Source organism: Taeniopygia guttata, chromosome 7, assembly GCF_048771995.1.
Source record: "Taeniopygia guttata chromosome 7, bTaeGut7.mat, whole genome shotgun sequence".
NCBI classification, from domain to species: domain Eukaryota; kingdom Metazoa; phylum Chordata; class Aves; order Passeriformes; family Estrildidae; genus Taeniopygia; species Taeniopygia guttata.
In genome coordinates, this window is record NC_133032.1 from 12188245 (window position 1) to 12209023 (window position 20779).

General features: G+C 38.8%; 1 protein-coding gene across 5 annotated transcripts in view; it reads right to left on the reverse strand.

Annotated features, from left to right (window-relative positions):
* Nucleotides 1-7466: 7466 nt before the first annotated feature.
* RBMS1 (RNA binding motif single stranded interacting protein 1) overlaps nucleotides 7467-20779 on the reverse strand; it is a 142439-nt gene continuing 129126 nt past the window's right edge. For 2 of the 5 annotated variants that reach the window (XM_012574921.5, XM_002196717.7), the window contains exons 8-14: nucleotides 20587-20636; nucleotides 20399-20492; nucleotides 17113-17163; nucleotides 14911-15021; nucleotides 14165-14245; nucleotides 12845-12929; nucleotides 7467-9989 (exon numbers count right to left, since the gene is read on the reverse strand). In XM_012574921.5, coding sequence (XP_012430375.1) covers nucleotides 12852-12929; nucleotides 14165-14245; nucleotides 14911-15021; nucleotides 17113-17163; nucleotides 20399-20492; nucleotides 20587-20636 — 465 coding nt within the window. In that variant the 3' untranslated portion in view covers nucleotides 7467-9989; nucleotides 12845-12851. Of the gene's footprint in view, nucleotides 9990-11850; nucleotides 12930-14164; nucleotides 14246-14910; nucleotides 15022-17112; nucleotides 17164-20398; nucleotides 20493-20586; nucleotides 20637-20779 lie in introns of those variants that run through there. The other 3 variants (XM_072932135.1, XM_030278378.4, XM_072932134.1) reach the window with 2 other exon arrangements.

Sequence of the window (20779 nt, forward strand, 5' to 3'; positions counted from 1 at the left end):
ACAATTTGTTACTGTCTAAAATAATCCACTAGAGTGCAAAATAGCCTCTATAAAAAGAGCAGCCATTTCTGGAAAAATCTCTGGTTTAAAATTATGATATATTAAATGGAGTTTACCACCAGAGCCTTCACAAGTACCTATTGGAAGCAGTTATTAAAGTAGGTATTAGGCTAGATTCAGATCTTGTGCAAACAGTTGTAGCTCCCATGAGTATGATCACACTGACAGGCTGGTTTCAGTCCTCTAGGCAAGAGAGAGGCAAGAAAGTGAGAGACGCTAGCAGAGCATCTGCTAGTTAGATCAAAAAAAGTCTGTCTTGTTGGCAGAGCTATTGTCCTTTGGTCACACCAATCCTAATTTGAGTCCTGCTTGCAGCAGCATATAAAACCTGTGACAAACATAGTCATGCTGACATTGAGCTGGATGCCAAAAGAAAATAATCACAAGTACTTGAGACTGCAAAGAAAAAAAAATTAAAACCCAAAAAACCAAAACAAAACAAAAAATTCCAAAGCCACACACAGGAAAGGAAAGCTTTCAGGTCTGAAACTGATTGGGGGAGGGGGGGGAAGGGAGGGGTGGAAATTGTGTCTTTTCCTCCCCAGCCCTCGTTCAACACAAAAAAAAAATCCCCAAAAATTGCAAACACATGCCTGGATCAGATCTTTTTCCAGAAATTCAAGTCTGTGTCTGTGCACTGTTTAGCCTAAAGCTAGGGTGTATGCAAAACAGAGAACTACTTTATATTTCCAGACTTACAGTATTTTTATTCATGACTGTCTGTGAACTCTCCTACTTGTTCTGATTGCTCTTTGGGTCTTTTATTGTGCCTGATACAGCAATCTGGCCTGGTCCAGAAGTGAATCATCTAATTACCTTAAAGACTGACAAAATCCCTGGCAGAGATTAACAAATGCTTCTTGTAGTCCACATCTAAGAGCAAGTCTGTGCAGGTCAGAGCCACTGGCCAGCCCTCGGGCACTGGGGATGAATTGAAAGGCTGTGTCCAGCAGAACCAGAGGGGAACACAATAATCCAAAATGCATTGGCAACATGATTCTCCCTGACCAAAAAGGAAGTTGCAAAAAGCTTCTGAGATCTGAAGCACTAACTATCCTCTGTGGGTTATGGTTAATTATTCATTAGATTCAAGCTGTACAGATAGACACAAGCAGCAAAAATGTCTATTTCTGTGGGCCCCTTTGCTAACTTGCCACATCTGTATTAATCATCTGGATTGATATGTAAGAAGCCCTCTTTAGTGATCACTGACAGGTTTTCTTGAATGAATTTCGCAAAAAATGAGCTTCCTTTTCAATATCACTTTAAATACTTAGAATAATTTTGGTTTGTGGTACAGATTTTTAATTTAGCTCCCAATACACCAATTTACTTTCACAGCTTTATCTACTTCCTGAGAAGGTATTTGTTTTATACTGTGTTTGGAATTAATATACTTTCAATTGTCATGTCTCTTACAAAGATATAGCAATTATAAAACAGATACTCCCAAGATTAGGTGAAAATAGACTGGCTTTGAGTTAATGGGAAAAAAGATTTCTAACTCTGGTTTGGGTTGAACCTTTGCAGGCTGCTTGACTTCTCCAGAATTCCCTTGCTGTTTGTCTGCTCTTATGTTCATCTGTCACTTACAAGCTACTTAGCTATTCTCCCTGATCTTGCATGGAGCACTTGTGTTTCTGGTGATGTTGTGGTTTCTATTAAATTCTGTTTTTTCTCCTCCCCCTTGCCTGCTGTGTGTTGAAGGTATCCTTACGCTTTTCATTAACCAAATGAAAACTAGTTTTTATTTTCCTCTAATAAAGACAACCTTATTGTTATCTTAATGAGGACTAAAAAAACCTTCTGAGATGTGAGAAAGAAGAAATGCGAGCACTTGCAATGTATTGTACAAAGGCAGAATGAGGTTTTGCTTCTAATAACAGGTAAATAAGCGCTCCATAATGGCGTGCTATGAATGGGTGTTCACCTTTTGCGATAATTTCGGTTTATCCCGGTGCCCTCTGGTGGCTGCACCAGGAGCTCTTTAAGCTCTGGGTAAGATCAGCGGCCGTGGGAGGCTCTGCCCTGTCTGCCAAAGGCGGCAGAGCGGAGAGAGCCCGAGCCCGGCTGGCACAGAGCATCCCTGGGAGCCCGCCCGGGCTCTGCACCCCGCACCCGCCTTGTGAGCCCGGTTAAACACGGGCAGCCCCAACAACTGCCTCTGCTGATGTAGCACAACACTGCTTCTTAGGAAATTAATTGCAGACTTGAAGCAGGGCAGCAGCACGCACTGCAGGGCTGATCAGATGATCCTCACTTGGAAGAGATGAGCTGTGCATATGTGGACTGTAATACATGGAATGGCATGGTTTGCCCTGAACTGTTTTCCAGAGACGACTGGCTAGTATCATCCGCAAAATACTTTTTAGGAGAGGAATTTCTGTAACTGCATAAGGTTTTTTTGATTGCTTTTAATAACTGAAATATGGATTTTCAATGCTGTTGTACAAAATTCACCCTAGAATAGAGTTTCTAGAGATGCCGCAGCAAACACAGAGCTGGATCACTCTTAAATATGAACAGTTAACCTAGAAACAAACCCCAAATGTTCCCACTCTTGTGCATAAGCTTACTTCCCTGCTGCTGGCTTTGTTCCATAACTTCTGCAGCTCAGGGCACAGTGACTTGCTTGAATGCACAAGTGGCAAAAGGCCTTTTGCTGCTGCTGAGCTCCCTCCTTCCCACTCACGTCAGAACCCTCTGCCTAGTGGCAGCTGGAACTTGTTGAAGTATGGAAAGCGAGCAGAGGGGGCTGAAGGAGGTCAGGAACTGACGGTCCATGCAGCTGCTAATGTCTGGAGCATTTCACTCTACTGAGCTGCACTGGCCACTTAGAGCTGTTTGAAACCGTTTTCATTCTATTCTGGCAAAGACAGCAACATTTGGAGCTTTTTGAAAACCCTTTATTCCAACTGCATTTGAATGTTTTCTTGACTCAAGAAAGCCCTGGAGTATGTCAGCCCTTACTGCAGCCCCTGTCCTGTGCCTCCCTTCCCTCTCCACAGCTCCCTGCACATGAGAGCCCAACTCTGATCCAGCCCAGCTGTGTAACCTTGCTCAGTGCTGGAAAAAAAACTGTGAGAAGTCTGGAGAGATAAGAAAGGTAAAATTATAGATAGAGACAGAGCTAAGTGGGACAGGACTGCTGGGAGCTCGAGGGTTTAGGAGGGAAAGCAGCAATGTCAAAAGGGTATAAAATCTATAGGAAGAAAGAGCAAGGCAAGTCAGGAAGCATCAGGTTAGTTTCTTGGGGCAAGGCACCCATGCCAGGGCCCTGCCGGAGCTTGGCAGAAGATAGAAATGTGGCAATGTCGAGGGTTTGCCCCGGGAGCTGCAGGGACTGACCTTTCCTCTCTTGCCCAATGTCTGCCTGGCCAGCAAAGCCACTGCTGATACCTTGCTGGGTGAGCAGAGCCATGCACAGCCCAATGGCTTGTGAAATTCTTTCTCTTCTGTGGGCTGGTCAATAAATAACTGCTTCACATTCCTAGTTATGTATATTCTGCTTACAGATTATCTTTGAGACTGGCTAAAGATACCAGAACAAACTGATGCAAAAACAAGCTGGTAACAAATGCCTGTAAATACATTTTTTAGTTTTTTAACAGTCATTGGAAGGCAAAAAAAAAAAAAAAAAAAAAAAAAAAATTAGCAGTGTTTTCTCCTCCGTATGAAAGCATTTCCCAGTGGGAAAAGGCTGAAACACACAAAGGAAAGGTAATTTTCCATTTGTACTTGGTTGTACTTGGAAAAAGCTAAAACTATTTACCAAAACAAAATTTACTAGGAAATTTTCTCTTGGGCTTGTTTAATCATTGCTTTATTCCATTACCCTTAAGTGTTTCATAGACATTGCTTAAAACCATCATCCCTGTGTGTGAATTTCAGGTGGTTAAAATACTTGGGAAAACTTCTACTGCAGATGACTTCTTCAAAATCAGCAGAGTCCATGTGCAGAAACCATTTTACAAATATTATTCCCCTTGCTAACGTTTGCATGCAGGGCTTTGAAACAATGACCCTACTTAGAAAGCTGCCTGAGCAGGCTGACCCGAACACCTGCGGTGTGCATGCGTGATGTCTTTAGGGTGCCACATACCTTCATTCCTTCAGTTCTCCAAAAATCCCTTTGTATTGCAGTGAAGCTGTCAAAAGAGGTCAGTTTATTCAGCTGAAGGGAGACCAACATAACACAACATAATTCAGAACACCACTGATGTAGATACTGCGTGAGGGGATAGCGTTGAAAAAGGCAAGATAACTCAAACAGTTAAGGCTTGCCTGTGGAGAAGCTGGCCTTTCTTCTTGGACATGGAAAAACACCCCAGTAGTATTTTCCTGTGATACAATTTCTTCTTTACTACAGAAGTGGGCTGCACAGATTTCTCAGATGGTAGATGTGGTTAGAGCTGTCCTGAAAAGGAAAGACTGACTCATTCCACATGCAGGCTTTTACACCCTCCCTCTGATCACTGCACAGTAAATCTTTGCTGTTCTGACATCAGCTTGGCTTTTCTTAGTCACTGAAAGAGAAGTTGCCAAACAGAATAGGTTTTGTATATCCTAACCCCTATTCTGGAGACTATTAATGGGCTGAGTCAGAAAGCCAAAAGCCTCAGATTTGTTTGGGTTAATCAATGCCAGAATTTGTTGGCGGGGGAAGGATACAGATGATCTTTCACAGTTGAAAGAGTACGTCAGTGTGGCAAGTGTCTGGAAGGTAACGTGTCTTCAATGCCACCAAACAACACACTGGCTTTCACAAGCAGGCACTCTTGGACAGGACAGATTATCTTATTCCAACACATGTGCAAGTTCACAAAAAGTTTTGGAGTGGTTGACTACAGCAAAAGGAACAAGTGCAGTGAAGTGTGCACAGGAAGAGTAGGAGTAAAAAGCCATACAAATATTCTAGCACATAAAATGCATTTCTAATATGATATTTCTGTGGTAGACTAGGTGGCATAATTTTAGTCCATCGTGACTTTGTCTGGTATGGTGGAGGTACTATGGCATCAATTAAAGCTAGAAGGGGAGAGAAAAACAGCACTAACATTTTCCCCCTGAAAAGCAAACACACAGTACCAGGAAAAGTGCTTTAGACTACTTTGACTTACTCTGTTCCAGCCCAATATATGCAATCATTAGCAAGACTCAGTTGCTCAACAGTACTTGGTTATACTGCTTGTTAATGCATTGCTTGCTCTTGTCTTGCACCTGCCCAGAGTAGCTGATTTAGGAAATGGAGAAAGATAAAAAATTATGTTCAGTGCCTAAAGAAAGGCTGTTTTGTACTCATTAACAACCAAAAAACAACAGGGTTGGTGCAAGATCTTGCACAAAACATTTATATTGGTGCACAATCATCCCACATGAATCTGATACTTATGCATATTTGTTAACAGGTAAAAAAAAATTATTAACAGCAGGCTTCCAAGTAGGGCTCCAAACAAGTCGTACGCAAGAGGATGGAGTCAATGTTGAACAAACTGGTTGGTAATGACTTTTATTATATACAATAAAAGTATATTACATAAAGACATTGTATTACCCATATTGCCTGACAGGAATGATACACACAGCCTTATTAGGTCAGGCAAAAGATATTAACTTGAAAAAAGCATTCAGTCTTATAAAATATATGAGAAAGCTAAGTTTATCATGGGAATAATTAGAAAAGCAAATAGAGAGAGATCAAAAAAAACATTTCCAGCCTTTATTTTTTCTGTATCTATTTACATACAGCTTTTGTGAAATGTATTAATACCAAATTTAAAAAGAATGCTTATTAATCTGAGATTAATTCAGTATGGTGATGAACATGAATAATATAAGAAAACCCTTTTAAACTTTTCTGTATTCATCTTTTCTTGTGTTGCATTTGGGACAGGCAACATACTGGGCCAATACTTACATGACCCCCCAAATGGCTAAACAGTATTTTTTTCAGTTACAGGAGTTGAATGTTTAGTAGTAGTAGCACAGTGTGATAGTTTTTTCTCTCCATTAATCACAGAATATGCTGAGTTTGAAGGGACCTACACAGATCATCAAGTCCAACTCCCTGGCCTGCACAGTACCATTCCCAACAGTCACACCATGTGCCTGAGAGCATTGTCCAAACGCTTCCTGAACTCTGTCAGGCTTGGTGCTGTGGCCACTTCCTAGGGAGCCTGTTCCAGTGCCCAGCCACGCTCTGGTGAAGAACCTTTCTCTAATATCCAACCTAAACTTCCCCTGACACAATTTCAGGCCATTCCTCTGGGTCAATTCGTGCTGTAATTGTTGAGGATGTCTTCATTGCATAAGCAACTGTAAATCAAGTTTCCCATTCCCCAGCTGAGTTGCTTTGCCAGCTCCACTGGAAACACATTTATTCTCAATATCTTGCATGAGTACTGCATGACTGAAAGCTCAGGCTTTGAGCAGCATGCCCCCCTCTGTCATCCCCAGCAGGCTGCCTGGCCTGCCATGGTGCTGGCAGAGCCCTGGGGATCCCTCAAGCCAGGCAAGCAATGGGAAGAACTGTCTCCAAGGCTGGAGAAGAGTCTGCAGAGCAGCACAGCCTGGGGTTAGTGAGCCTCTCCTTTGCCCATCGAGCTCCCACAGCAAGGAGCAGGAGCCCTCTGGATCACTGGGGGCACCCTGAGGTGCCCAAGGCTGGGCCAGAGCCCCTCTCCTGCCACACACATCAATCCAAAGCCATGCCAAGACCATGCAGCTGGTAAAGCACTTGGCTGAGCAGACACAATAGTTTGACTCTTCCTCTCTTGCCTTCCCAAGCCTTACTTCAGTCAGAGCAGTCCTCTACCTGATACACACCACCACTGATCCTGCCAAAAGGATAATAAAATCAGAGATTACCTTTAAAGAAATGCAGGGCTTAAAGATGGCAGCTGGATGGCCAACACTGGAGATCTCTTTGAATCCTGCTGAAGTGTCCCCTTGGCTCTCCAGAACTGGTATTGCAGCCAATGCCAGCACACAAGGGAAGACAAAAGCATTCAAAGGCAGTGATCCTGTGCCATGAGCTACCAAAGTGACACTCCACCTCCAACCTTACCTCAGGAAAATGGCATTTACAGCCACGGCACGTAAGCCTGGTTACACACAACTCTCTGTGTGGACTGACACACAGAAGAATGGAGTTCTTGCATCCAAGTCAGACATCTCATCATATATTTTTCACCTATCTTTTCCTGTTTTGTTTGAAAGAATTAGTGACTTTGTAGAATGGTGTGAAAGAGTTAAAATTTGGTTTTGACGAAAGACAGAGGAGAAAAAATCCCAGGCTGTCAAGCAGAAAGCAATTCCTAACATTTCAAAATAAACACAGAAGTTTTACCATAACCTGTTTGGGTTTTTCCCCAATAAAGGAAGGTCTGAAGGAAAAAGACGATGCATTTTTGTTTTTTTGGATCTTTTTTATTCAAAAGTTTTCAAAGAAATAAAACAGAAAAAGCTAACAATCTAATCAAATTTACAGTTCAAAAATGTCTTTTGGCGTTTAACAACAAGTCCTAGGAAACAAAACTACAGAGTTATCTTGAACCGGACAAATAAGTTACCACTGGCAAGTTTGTGGCACTAGTAAAACAAAAATAAAAAATTAACTCTCTTGATCATATAGATATCTCTATGAAAATCTTTTTTTTTTTCAATCTGTACAAAAGGTCTTTCTTCATAAATTAATTTTTTATAATTTAATGGCTGTCTACTATGTGATGTTTAAGTAACTGATTATTTCTTTATGTACAGAGGTTAAATTTCCCAAATCTTACCCAGACAATGAGTATGGCACTTAGTTCAGACATTTCTGGCAGCAACTCTTCCCTCCCTCTAACACAGCTATCATACTGCAGTTTTTAATTAATGCAAAAATAGCAAGTAGTGAGAGATCCAGGTTTGGAAAGTTACCAAATACAGGCAAGGTGCTGCAGGAAGTCTGGACTTTTACAAAGCAGTAATATTCCAGGGAGCATAGAACCAATAATACCACAACTTTTTAAAAAAAGAAAAAACAAAAACACATCTCTTATGACTATGCATTTCACTAGAATCTACACTTCTCAGAGCAGCAATTTACTTTTGAAACTATGAAATGTCACCGACATCTATACTCCAATACTCACACAAAATTTAAAAACTAAAAAATACTTGAAAGAAACAACTGCTTAGCCCTAGCTCCCGAGCTAGGATGATTTGGTCTGTGGAAACAGGGAGGGCCAGCAACCTGTCCCAATACAAAAGGAAATAAACTTTGAGGTAGATAACTGATCATATACAGCTGACCAGAGAAGTACACAGTTTTGGAAGACAACTTAATTTATCATTCAATTTAAAACATATGCAATTGTAATAAAAAGCTTTAGTAGCAGTGAATTATCTAATATGTGAAGTACAAATAACTGTGTATTTATGAATCAGGAATTTCATAGTTTCAAAATTGGTTTTCTTTACACTTAACACTTGTAGTGATGATGTAAAGTGTGGCACTGCTTGGATCCAAGTCTTCCTTCATGCTTTTGTGTCCATACATCAATTAAAATTATAAAACCTAAATGCAAATGTACAAAAAAGGCACATTCTCTTAACCGCAAACTGGTCCGGCAAAAATAAAGAGTACAGAAGACGCAATGCTGAGACAAATCAGAATTATTGGTTACTGGCTCTTTGTTCTTTGGTAAAGTTACCTTTTAAAAGTGCCAAGTCTTTTTATTTTTATTTATCTACTATAGAGAGCTAGTACCCAATCAATTATGCTTCTACTTAAATCTCAGCATATGTTTGAAAACGAGTCCTTTAGCTTTTGCCATTTTGCTGTAATAGCAACTTTTCTGTTTGCTACCTCTCAGCACAATCCTCATCCTAAAGCACTATCATTAGTAAAAAGGAAGGACAAAAACATTCGGTGATATCTCCACCCCAAACTCCCTACTCTACCTATGCTAAAACTAGAACATCAAGTTAGTTTCTGAAAAAAGGCAAAAAAAGATTTTACATTGCATCATACAGCAGAGTTCCTAAATCATTCAAACTACCAGAGGGAACTATTGGCATATGGCCTTACAAACAATTTATACTATTAAAATTTCCCCAGTCAGAAAATGTGTTTCACACAAAACATTTTTTCCCCTCTTGCATTTCACTACCTTACATATTATGTGAAAAAATCATTAAAAACACTTACTACACATTAAAAAAGCCAAATTTTCAGCAATTTTTATTGACTACCTTTAAAAGCCCTATGCTGCTGTTTTACAAGGCATAATAGACCAGCTCATTTGGTCAAAGCATTCTACACCATTAGTTTGGACTACTTACTGAAACAGCTACAGCATTGAAAGATTTAAGGCAAATTGGAATTTATAGAAAAGGATAAGACACTTCACACTACATTAAAAGAAAAACAGAAAGCTAAGAGACCAGACACTATAACTGCAACACTGCACTAAAGCAACACTCACACACTGCAAGCACAGAACATCATCTTAGATGTTTTACTATTTTAAACTTCAGAAAATCCATTTCATACAAAAAAAAAAAAAAAAAGATAAAAAGAAACAAACAAAATAAAAATAAACCAAAACACAAATTCTGTCATGCACGTGAATAAGTCTTCGTGGTCATCTGTGCATACTCAGAAATTTGAAGGTTTTTTTTTTTTTGCGTCATAACACTTGATAAAAACTTTTTTTTTACTAAAATAAACCTGTTCATGGGAACAGCTACTAGATGAATTTAAGGTTTTTCTTATGCACCTTATAGAACTTATAGCAAAAATAGTTTTAGTTGATTTCATTATAAATAACATTTTCAAGAACCTGTGCAAAACTGTCAATAATTCCTAAAGCACAATTGATCAGTAAAATCCATGATTGTTTCAGCCTTTGCACCCTTCTCCAGGCCAGGTCAACACTGGACATCTGTAACACAGAAAGGTCAGAGCTAGAGCAGAGTTACAATCACACACCTTTTTCTAATGTAGCTGTCCACAAAACTAACTAATTCCCTATTTAGACAGCTGTGAGAAGACTAAATGAATCTGAGAATAAACCTGGGGAGTACCACAGGCAGCACTGCAGGTGTTGGCCCTTCCCAGGACAAGGCTCTCCACCAGGACAGAGCCTGTGCTGCATCTCCCCCTCTCTCCCTAAGGACTGCTCAGCACACAGAGCTCCCGCGGGGGAGCTGTGAGGCTGTACTCAAAGCTCTTTTCTTCTTTGTTATTTTGTTCTTGTTGTTGTTCCTTTTAATTGACCAAAAGTGGTTGAATGTGCTACTCCTGTGCCATCTCCAAGGCTCTGGAAAAGGAACAATAACTTTCTTTTGGTGCAGCCTCAACGAGGCTACATACGACAGCTAAGACAGACAGAGCTACTGTGCCTCCCTGAACAGCAAGCCAGGGCTTATCAAATTTGAAGGCAGACTTCTTAATGTACTGGCTTATATTGCCACATGGGCTCAAAAAAGTACCCAGCTAATGACAAAAAAGTTTAGACAATTTTTTAGTTTTTCAAAGCAAGGCAAAGTTTGGTATTTTAAGGCTTGTACATTTGTAGGTGCATATAAAATAGGTTTTTTTGTTGGTTTTTTTTTCCAAGTCCCTTTGACTATTTTTCACATAGGAGCAACTTTTTGAAAAGAAGCTATAAAATTATTAAATGTAGCTGCCAGAGGAAAAACACTGTATTTCTGATTGACTGCATCCACTCATGCAACTGTGCTAGTTGTAATTTACCCCTCAAATTATGGGAATATGTGTACTGACTTTAAATAAGACATTCCCAAAAGTGCTGCATGTGCATTTAGAAAGAAATTTCAGCTTGACAACAGTGACAAAGCCACAACAATCAAGAGACTGCAGTGTTCCCTGTATTTAGGGCACAAAATAACTGTCAATTCCCTCCCCTTCACCTGTCTGAAACAAGACAAGTACCAGCATGTTCCAGGGACAGAAATACCAAATGCCATGCTCTGAGGCTGAAATCAGTTGGGTAATATTAACCTTCCCCACGTGCCCACTGCTACAGCCTCTGCCGACACAGATTTCGCTTGCTCCCGCTGCATATAAATACAGGTAACAGTGCCTCTCTGAAGAATAAAATAAGTGGAGAACTGGCTTACAGCAAACACACAGAATTGCTCACAGAGCTTGGAATTCTACACAGAGTCATCAATACAAAATGTGTCTCAGATGGCAACAACAACTCATCCTTTCAGGAGACTTAAGGCTGTTCCTCCTGCCTGGCCTCAGTCTGTGGGGAGAGATACTGACAGGCTGGGAGAGAGAGGCAGGATGGGGATGTGACATGCAGGATTACACTTCGCTTCACTGGCTACCACAGATCTCTGTTGGTAAGGAGGTTTTACATGCCCACGGGGAAGACTTAAGGCAAAACAAATAATTCCTTGAAAAGCGGTTAACACCAGGCAACAGCCTTGGCATGGGAAACGTGCAGGAGTCATGATTTTAACACGAGGAGATGGATAACGAGAAGAGCCTGTGGCTTTGCTTTCTGCCTGCCCTGGAAGCAAATCAAGGATGTGGGCTTCCTCTAGATGCCAGCATTTGGCCCGACTACAGGAATAACACAGGTCATATGCTGTGCTATGCAGGCTCTGCTGTCTGTTGAATTTGCCAAGTTTCCCATTGGTTTGTTTCTATCTTTCCATATAAGAAGCTGTTATGCCAATAATGGGGATGAGAGCACTGTTGTCAAACAGCACAGCTGACCTGCAGGATCAAAGCTGATGCCAAAATGTGCGTTTTGTTGGATCAATACATTTTAGAGAGATATCACACAATGGTAGCACATAACTGATTTTGATTTTTCAGTATCAAATAAATGCCACAAGGGCTGTAGAAAAACCCTTTTAACATGGCCTCCAGCACATTATTGCAGATGAATGGAATTTTTCAGTGTGAGGTCTTAGAAAATGTGACGTAAAAAATTACATAGCCAAGTTGTCTGGCTTACAAAGCATTCAAAAAAAAAAAAAAACCCACCAAAAAAGAACTAAATTCCAGAACTTTAAAACATGGATCATGGAAAAGAGAACAGATAGTGCAAGTAATATTTTTAGGATGGAAATGTACAGAAAGCAAAACAATTTTGCATGAAGTAAGTTCAGGTAAAGCTAATGATTTGCTAGTAAAAAAGGCCATGCAAGCAGAACCAGAGGAAACCTGAAGGAGGAAAGTAAAACTCTGAAATTAGAGCCAAATGAGGACACGGATTAAAAACAAATTGACAAAACTCTGGACCAAACTGCTTTTTTTTCTAGAAAAAAGGATAAGCAGGGAAGTCTTCAGGAGAAAAGGTCGGCAAGGATTTCTACCAGACTGCCTCCCTGCCTGTGGTCTGTAAGTCAGCCACCAAGCTGCTTCTAATCTTACATGTACCACAAAGCTAGGCATGATATGTCTATCAGTACAATTCCCTTTAGCCTTTTGATTCTTGTATTTTTGCATTAATTCATTGCTGTTCTGTGTACAGCATGCTGCTAAAATGAACAAATTAAAATCCAACATAATCCAGTCATGGTATAGAGAAATTATTAAAACAATATTACTCAAAATTCATGAGTTCATTTCTGGATTCCATGTTTCCTTCCCTGGCTTTTGACACTGGCCAAGTTCAAATCAGCTTCACTGTCCCCAGATAGTATCATCAGTATTACTTATATGACATTAAAAAAGTTCAATACAGAGTACTGTAAATTATAAAATAGAGCATCTTTGAATTCACATCTTTCATGAGACAGGATGAGCCCCTACCTCACAGTTACTTATTTTGCTGATACGTATATGGAGAATGGTCACTGGATGTCTCTACTGTAACCTGTTGCTGACCACTGGCTTCCTGCAAATAAAAAGGAAGGCAAGCCATGAGAGACAGAATCAAACAGCATTACCTGCAATCTGTATTTCCACCTGACTCATGCAATTAACAATCTTCAAATCTAAAATCTTCTTCACATTTCTCAAGTGAGGTATTCCAAATCTGAGGTGTTAACTTTACCTTGATTAATATTTCAGCAAACAGAGAAATAAAATGATCTTGTACTTCCTCAGATGCTTTGATGATAATGCAAAAAAAAAAAAAAAACCTCAAACTTTTGACATTACAGATATAAATAGAGCAAATAACTAGATATTTTCTATCTGTAGATGTAAAAGAGCATTCTCTCTTCTTTTGAAGGGGAGGGAGAAGAATGAGATCTACTGACCACACAAACACTATGCGTACTGTGATGGGGTTGGCACTAGGCAACACAAAGAATTGTAAATGGGACTTTGCATCACTCTCCCCAGAAACCAGGCAATTAATTCAGCTGAGAGTGCTCTGGCAGACAGAGCAATCAGGTAATTATCAAAAGAACTTCTCTGATCCACATGGGCAGATGCACCAAAATGAATCAAACAAATTCTGGAGTTTCGGGATAAACAGACTTTGAAATGAAATGGTTTTTTTTTTATTTACAGGCTCTGAAAGAGACTGTCTGGCACTCATTCTGAATACATGAGCTGCAGCATGCCTTGTCTAGCTCCTCTGTTAAAGTAGTACTGACCTATGAAAGGCCGTAACGCAAGCCAAAATAGTAGATAAATTATTTAGCTTACTTATGTTATGCTCTCCAAAAAAAGTAATAAATTCCTGTTCAATTGAGAGATTAATTAGACAAACACGCACAGTACCCTGAGATGCCAGAGTCAAATCAGGATTCTTTGCAAAAAGCTACAATCAAGGTCTGCTGGCAGGTAATTTTGTACACAAGTAAACTAAGTGAAAGATCAAAACTACAATACATTCCCTGCCTTGCTACTATTGGAGTTATGTTTGACAAAACACAGGGTTTGCCTGAGCTATGCTCAGAGAGCAGATTGCTCTGAGTATGTAGTGCCGTAAATACAGGTAATTCTTTCTTCTAATACTGATTATATTAGTTGAGAATAATGACATTTTATAGTTTTAATACATGTGGCATTCACAGTACATTCACAGTTACAATACTTGCCTTTGAGCACTAATTTTCCTAGGAAAAAAAAAATGGTATTCATATTTCTTATCTCCGGTCTTTTATAAAATATACTGACCTCAACAGGAACCGCTGCTGTCTGGACATGTGTGTACTGGGGGATGTAGGCTCCTTGCATAGCTGTTGTGGCTGGCATGTACTAGAAAGACAGAGACCATTACATTGAGTGAAAGCCCAACATAAAAGTATTCAAAATACCTGTCATGGTATTGCTTAATAGATATTGACTGTTTCCCTAAAGCAATATACACAAAAGAAATACTTTTGTGTCTGAAATCAATAGGCTTTCCAGAAAAGTCATTTATCTATTTTGAGAAAATTTAAATTTAGACTTCAAAGATTATGTAAAGGACTTTTCCTTCTCTGTTAACCCCATCATCATATTTTCTTTTTTTAACTCCACTTGGTCTGAAAAGAAGGGTCTTGCAGTTTAGAAGTAAGTCTGAATTTCTTCTTATTTAACTTCTGTTCCACACTTCAAGAGATTAGAGTTGCAGAAAGGAATATAAAGAGTAAAGCTAACTATTTTTAATCTTTTGGAGGCAACTCTGAAGTTACCTCCTGGATGGCTTTCACTTGTTTTGGTCTATTTTTATTTACTCATTTCCAATTTTTGGTCAGTTAGTAGACTGAAAAAAGGTGTTGAATATAATTTTTAAATGGAAACAGTTCCTAGTAATTTCCTGGACATAGGATGACTTATAGGATTACTTTTCCCCACATGCAAGCTGACAGGGACACTGTGATCTACATGCAGTATTTTCTACTTGGGTAAGTTCTATTTTGCATCAAATTGCTACATACTGTTCCAGTACTGCCTAATGAAAGATGACTCATCTGCTGTGTCAGAGGGCTTATCATTGATGCAGGCTGTAGTGACATGGTGTGGTCCATGGAGGGAGTCAGAACAGCACCCTGTTAAAACAGAGAAACAAGAAACGGCTGTAGCACTCAGATTTAATTTTTGATTTGAAAGTCAAAGTATGGACTGTTCTTCTTAGGGGATGCACCACAAGAACTCTCCTTAAGCCCAGGCACTGACTCGAAAAGCAAGTCTGGGGCATTCTGAGTATTTTACTTGAGCATCTGTAGATGCTCAAGGTGGAAGACCTGCTTTGACTTCCCATTGGACATTCAACTGATGTGCAATACATTTGAGAGACCTGCTGAAAGTGCTTTGTACAATATGAGTTTAACCAGATGCTGACTTGAAAGCAAAAATTTGCACGTTACCTGGTACAGATTCACTTAGCTTAAGCTTTGGAATTTCGTACTTCAGGAAGAAACTTTTATCTCATCTTTAGGAATGAGGGCTTTGGAGGAGGAACATTTGTGTTGCTACCCATCACACATGATGTTCACACATGAGACAGCTGCCCTACTTAGTGGCTGCTTGCATTAGCACACACATTTCACAAGAGTGACTTAGCAACACTGATTCTTTGTCTAAATACCAGCTGCTCTTGATGACACTTCTATTGCTTCTGTACCATTTTTTAGGTTCACAAAAATTATACTCTAAACTTCTAAACACTTTAGATTGCTAAATATGGACAGCACACAGGTTTTCAGAGCTAACTGAAATGGAAGATTATCAAGAAATTTCATTTTACCAATCATGTTTCACAAAAACACATTTGCAAATACTTTGTATGACTTATGCTTGCAGAAGGTGTTGATTAAAATTAATGGAGGCTCAAAACAAATAGAAATAATTGCAGTGTACTGAAAGCAAGTATTTTGAATCAATAACTAATCCTTAAAATAAAAAAAAAAAAAAAGGGGGGGGGGGGGAAAAAGTATAGAATATACTTGGAAAAACAACCATGTGATCAGTGTAGATGAAATGAGTCACAGGCACATCAAACACTGAAAGAATTTCCTGTCTGTAGACTGCAGGCTTCTCTGAAAAGCAAATGAGCAAGACAGCACCTGTCTTTGCACAGGCCAAAACCAAACTTCAGTCTAGAATGTAGGTCTTTATTTTCAACTGTGAAATTTCATCTTGTGTACCTGTGAAACTAATACACCATTACAACATATCTTGCCTTTCACAGCATTACTTGCAGGATGTTGTTTTATGAAAATAGAGAAGGAAGTTAAAAGCTACTCTGTGTATGTGTATTTAACATCAAAACCCACAAATACAACAATTAAGTGTGTGAGAGGGTGTTCTGGTTCTACACCACCTTCTCTGAATGCCCAAGAAGAAAATGTTCTGCCAAGAAGATTTACATTCTATAATCTGCATGGAGAGGTTAATTAAAGTCAAGACAATATCCTTTCTGCATCTGGAAACAGACCTGTTTGTTAACTATGGGAGTGCATGTATTAAAGTGCCTGTTATTATTAGTAAAGCTCATCTCAAGAAACCCAGTAAGTCTCAGATGTAATGGAACTTAATTGGCAAATGACACAGACAAGAAGCAAAATATCACTGGAGAGTAGAGATTAGAATGCCTGACAGTCTGGTACAGATGCCACAGCCAAAAGTGTAGGGAGACCAGCATTACTCATGAGTGGTGAAGCCAGAACAAGCTATGCAGGTTTTCTCAAGTGAGTGCCCATAATGTCATTCATATCACTACATCCATCTGTCTTTCACAAATTATCTGGTCTAAACTATTGTAGACCTATTCTAAAACACCAGGTCTCCAATTTCAGCTCCTGAAAGGTAGACACTACGTAAAGCATTTAGCATTTGCAAAGTGCATTCCACTTAAAGCAAAACAAAATAAAACAAAAACAGAAACACAAAAAAACCACCACTAAATTTCCTTTTGGAAGTTTTCTCTAATGGTCCTCATCACATCAATACTCTGATGGTAGCTTTCTTTTTTTGTCCAAGTAAAATGAAGGCCCAGTTCAGGTTACTGTCTTTGTTTTGATTTTCATTTTGATCCATGGAAGTAGTTGGGCAGGAATTGACATACTTCCTGTGGTTTAAAGTATGTAAAGTGTTTATATAATAGATAAACACAACAATGGAGAAGCATAAAAACTTACTGGGTGCTGCATTATATATGGTTGAGGCTGCATCCAAGAAGGACTCTGAACCTAAAATGAAATTGGCATTTTATTTTTCATTTTACACATTACTCCAATTTAGATACAGTAATAACTTAAGTCATGTTAACATGCCTCCTCCCTCATTTATTGACTTTTTAACCCAATTAGTCCCTCTGTGGAACAACACTAATTTCTATGAAAAATGCATTCATTGTAACCTGTATATCAGAGACAAGATTTGGAGACCATATACCACATACATCTTTCAGAACAGAAGACAATGTTTTTAATGCAGGTTTCAGAAAATACCAAGTACAGTGAAAGGGGTCAAATGGATGAATGGCAGATTTCTGCTACACTGAAAAAGGAAACTCCCTCCATCTCAGAAATTCCTCTGTGGAAAAGTAATTGGGATCTCAGAAAGTATAGCACCATTTGCCTTCTAGTGTGATCTGATTAAAATAAATTATTGTATTTTCACAACTGGAAAAAAAAATCAGGAATTCTGTGGTAATCTTTTTCCAGGAAAAAGGAGAAGATTTAGGTGCAGTGTTTTCTGAGACATTGTGGTGTGTTATTCCCACAGCACAGGAAGAGGAGGAGGTTCTGATGAGAGTCCCTGCTCTTACAATAAGCACATTTTCTCTCCAAAATCAGTGACTGCCCAAATACTTCAATTGCAGTAGAATGCTTAACTTTGCATGACAAAGTGAAATATAAATAAGCAAAGTAACCGGTTATATTGCTATCCTGGTTAAAAAGAGCTGGTTGCAACAGCTCTTTGAAAAAGCATGCTGCAAGAAATACTCCAGGTAAGGACAAGAATGTTTCCTCCCCACCTGCTGTAGGTGTGTCAGGAGGGGCAGGAATCTGACCTGCACCCCACAGAGCAGGCTCACCACTGCTGCTGGACATTTAAAGCTTTTTAAATGCCTCTACCATCATTCCCAGAGTCCTGTGCAGGACAGATAAACACACAGCCTTGGAAAAGAATCCAGGTGGGGTATTTTCTAGAAGATAGAAATATTTTTTACCTCTTTTTGGTACTTAGTTTCAAACCAGAGTTGTTTGGTTTTTTTTTTCTTTTTCAGTCAGGAAAAGAGCAAACAGCAGTTCAAAAATGGAATGGAGAATACTGGAACACTCCCTTTCCTCAGGCAAAATCTTAATGGCAAAAATACCGGTACAGCCTAAAACTTTGGCTAATCTCACTCTATGATAGTAACTGGCTCAGTGCAGCCATTTGGGTATACAGGGGTTGTAGAAAAAAACACTAGCCAAAACTTTATTAAATTTGTTTACCTGAATAATAAATCTAGGAGCAGGTTATACCATGCTTCAAAGGAAAAAAAAAAAAACCAAAACAAAAACCAAAAAACTTTGCTTGTGTGATACATCCTGTTGTGTAAAAGACAGAAAGCTGCAGGTTTCAGTGAGAAGGGATCAGTAATGAAGATGTGACTAATACTCAAATTGTGAAACTCTTCTGGCCAAGCACCTCCTTCCTCCCCAGTACAGAACAGTTAAATTTAATTTTCAATTCCAATTACTGTGTCACTTCAAGCATAATGATATTAATAACTCCATCCACAATAATTTAAGCTCCATGCCATGTATATTGAAATACTGGTAACTACATTTCTGGAAACATAATGGATTGTGGTCTGCCTATCTCAATAAGCCTAAAAAATAATACTATATTGCTAAGTAGTATGTTTCCATGCCAACTACCAATTTTCACTTGGATTCTGAATATTAGAGAGCCATATATTGATAAATAATTTATATTTTAATAAAGAATAGCAGTTAATTTTACTGAAATATTTTCCTGGGTAAGAACTTACTGTAATTTCTGAGGTAATGCAGTACCAAGCAGAATGAGTCAGTATACTGAAAAATACAGTCTAGCACTGTCTGCCGAGAGCAAACATTGTGTTGCATAAGTTACCTCAGAAATTAATATAAAAATAAGCCAGCTGCCCTTCACACCAGAGAACACTGTTTTAACTCCTACACAATACTTTGCTCATGCAAGACGGCATTAGATCTCCAGACTAATATTAGACAATTCTTCCTCATCCTCCTCACTTGGAATTGAAGGCTACATGGAAATTTCTGCAAGAGACAGTTGATGAATGGCTCACATGCCTGTATCACCCTTCTACCTCCCCTTTACACACCCCTCCATACTCATTCACACACAGAGCTCACCAGAAAGCTCAGCATATCTCTCTCACTACAAAGCAAACAGCCTCTTCTTCCCCTGACACACAGAGGTAAGAAGTTTCTAAATTTAATTAGTTTGGGTTATTTATGACCTGAATCACTGCTGTTTACTCCATCTATGTGTTAAACAGTAAAATTTCCAAAAATCTCATAATTTAGCATACACTGCCATAATTGTCATGTCTCAAATACAGAGCACATATCTGAGACTGCCATAGTTGTATTTAAAGTAAGTTGGTTGTAAACTGAAATGTGTGATGCCCTAAAATTGAGGATTCCTAAGAGATCTATATCAAAGTGCTAAACCTGTTCCATATAATTTCCCCATGTGTTGAATTGTATAGCAATATCCCTCGTGAGGACTCAAGATGGCACCTATCAAAATCCCTCTTCAGAAAACTATGGACCATAAATGCCCACAATTTATGTTTTAATTTATTATTCAAAATAAAGTAGCCTTTGGTTTAGAAATACCATCTTAGGCTATTAAATGTTTTACTCCTAATACAAAAACACTGAATTTGAATACTAAAGTAATTTGAAGTCTGAGCTCTTTTTTTCAAATTTCCTTCTCTAATGTCAAGAATGTTTCTGTACCCTTCTTAGTCCAACTACACAAGATATTATTGGGCTTTCTGACAAAAATACAGAGAAAAGCTCAAAATGCAAGGAAAAACATCTTTAAAAATGAATTTAATTCAACCAATAGAGTTTTAAATAGAGAATAATTACTTCATATACACTGGTGACATTAAAAGAATTTGACTGAGAGAAAACAAAAAAAGCTCCATGAAATGCAGAAGCGACTACAAATCCCTCAACCATCAGCACAAGTTGGAGACTTGGTTTTGCAAGACACCAGGGTCTCATTAAACCACTGCGCTTCCTGAAACACACACTCAGGTTTTCAGGCTGTCACTTTGATGCTGTACAGCACAAGGAGGCCACTTCATTAAAATGTAGCATTAGTGGAGACCTCATAAAACCAGATGTAACAATTGATAAATAAACATAAGCTCCAACGAACCATTTCAGCTACCAAGCTCTATATACAAACCTGGTATGTAGAAACTGGAGAAGCAATATACGGCGTAATAGATGTCTGAGTGATCATTCTGTTTGCTGTAATACTGTAGGGTGACGGATAAAATCTAGAAAATGCAGAAATAGTTATTAAATGCTAGTTCTGTGCATCTTTCATAATGCAAACTTTTTTTTTTTTTAGTGTGCCATTACTCAACATACCCATTTTGTAAAGCAGCTGTGGTTGGATCATATGTGAGTGTCATTCCAGCCTTTAAAAAAAAAAAAAAAGTGGAAAAGAAAGAGTTGACAAAATTAATTTAAATTGTAATTATTTCTCTTAGTCTTTCTTTACTTGTCTCATTTTTAACTGAAAATTTGTATTGAAGTAATTTGTTACCAAAACTTAGGGAAA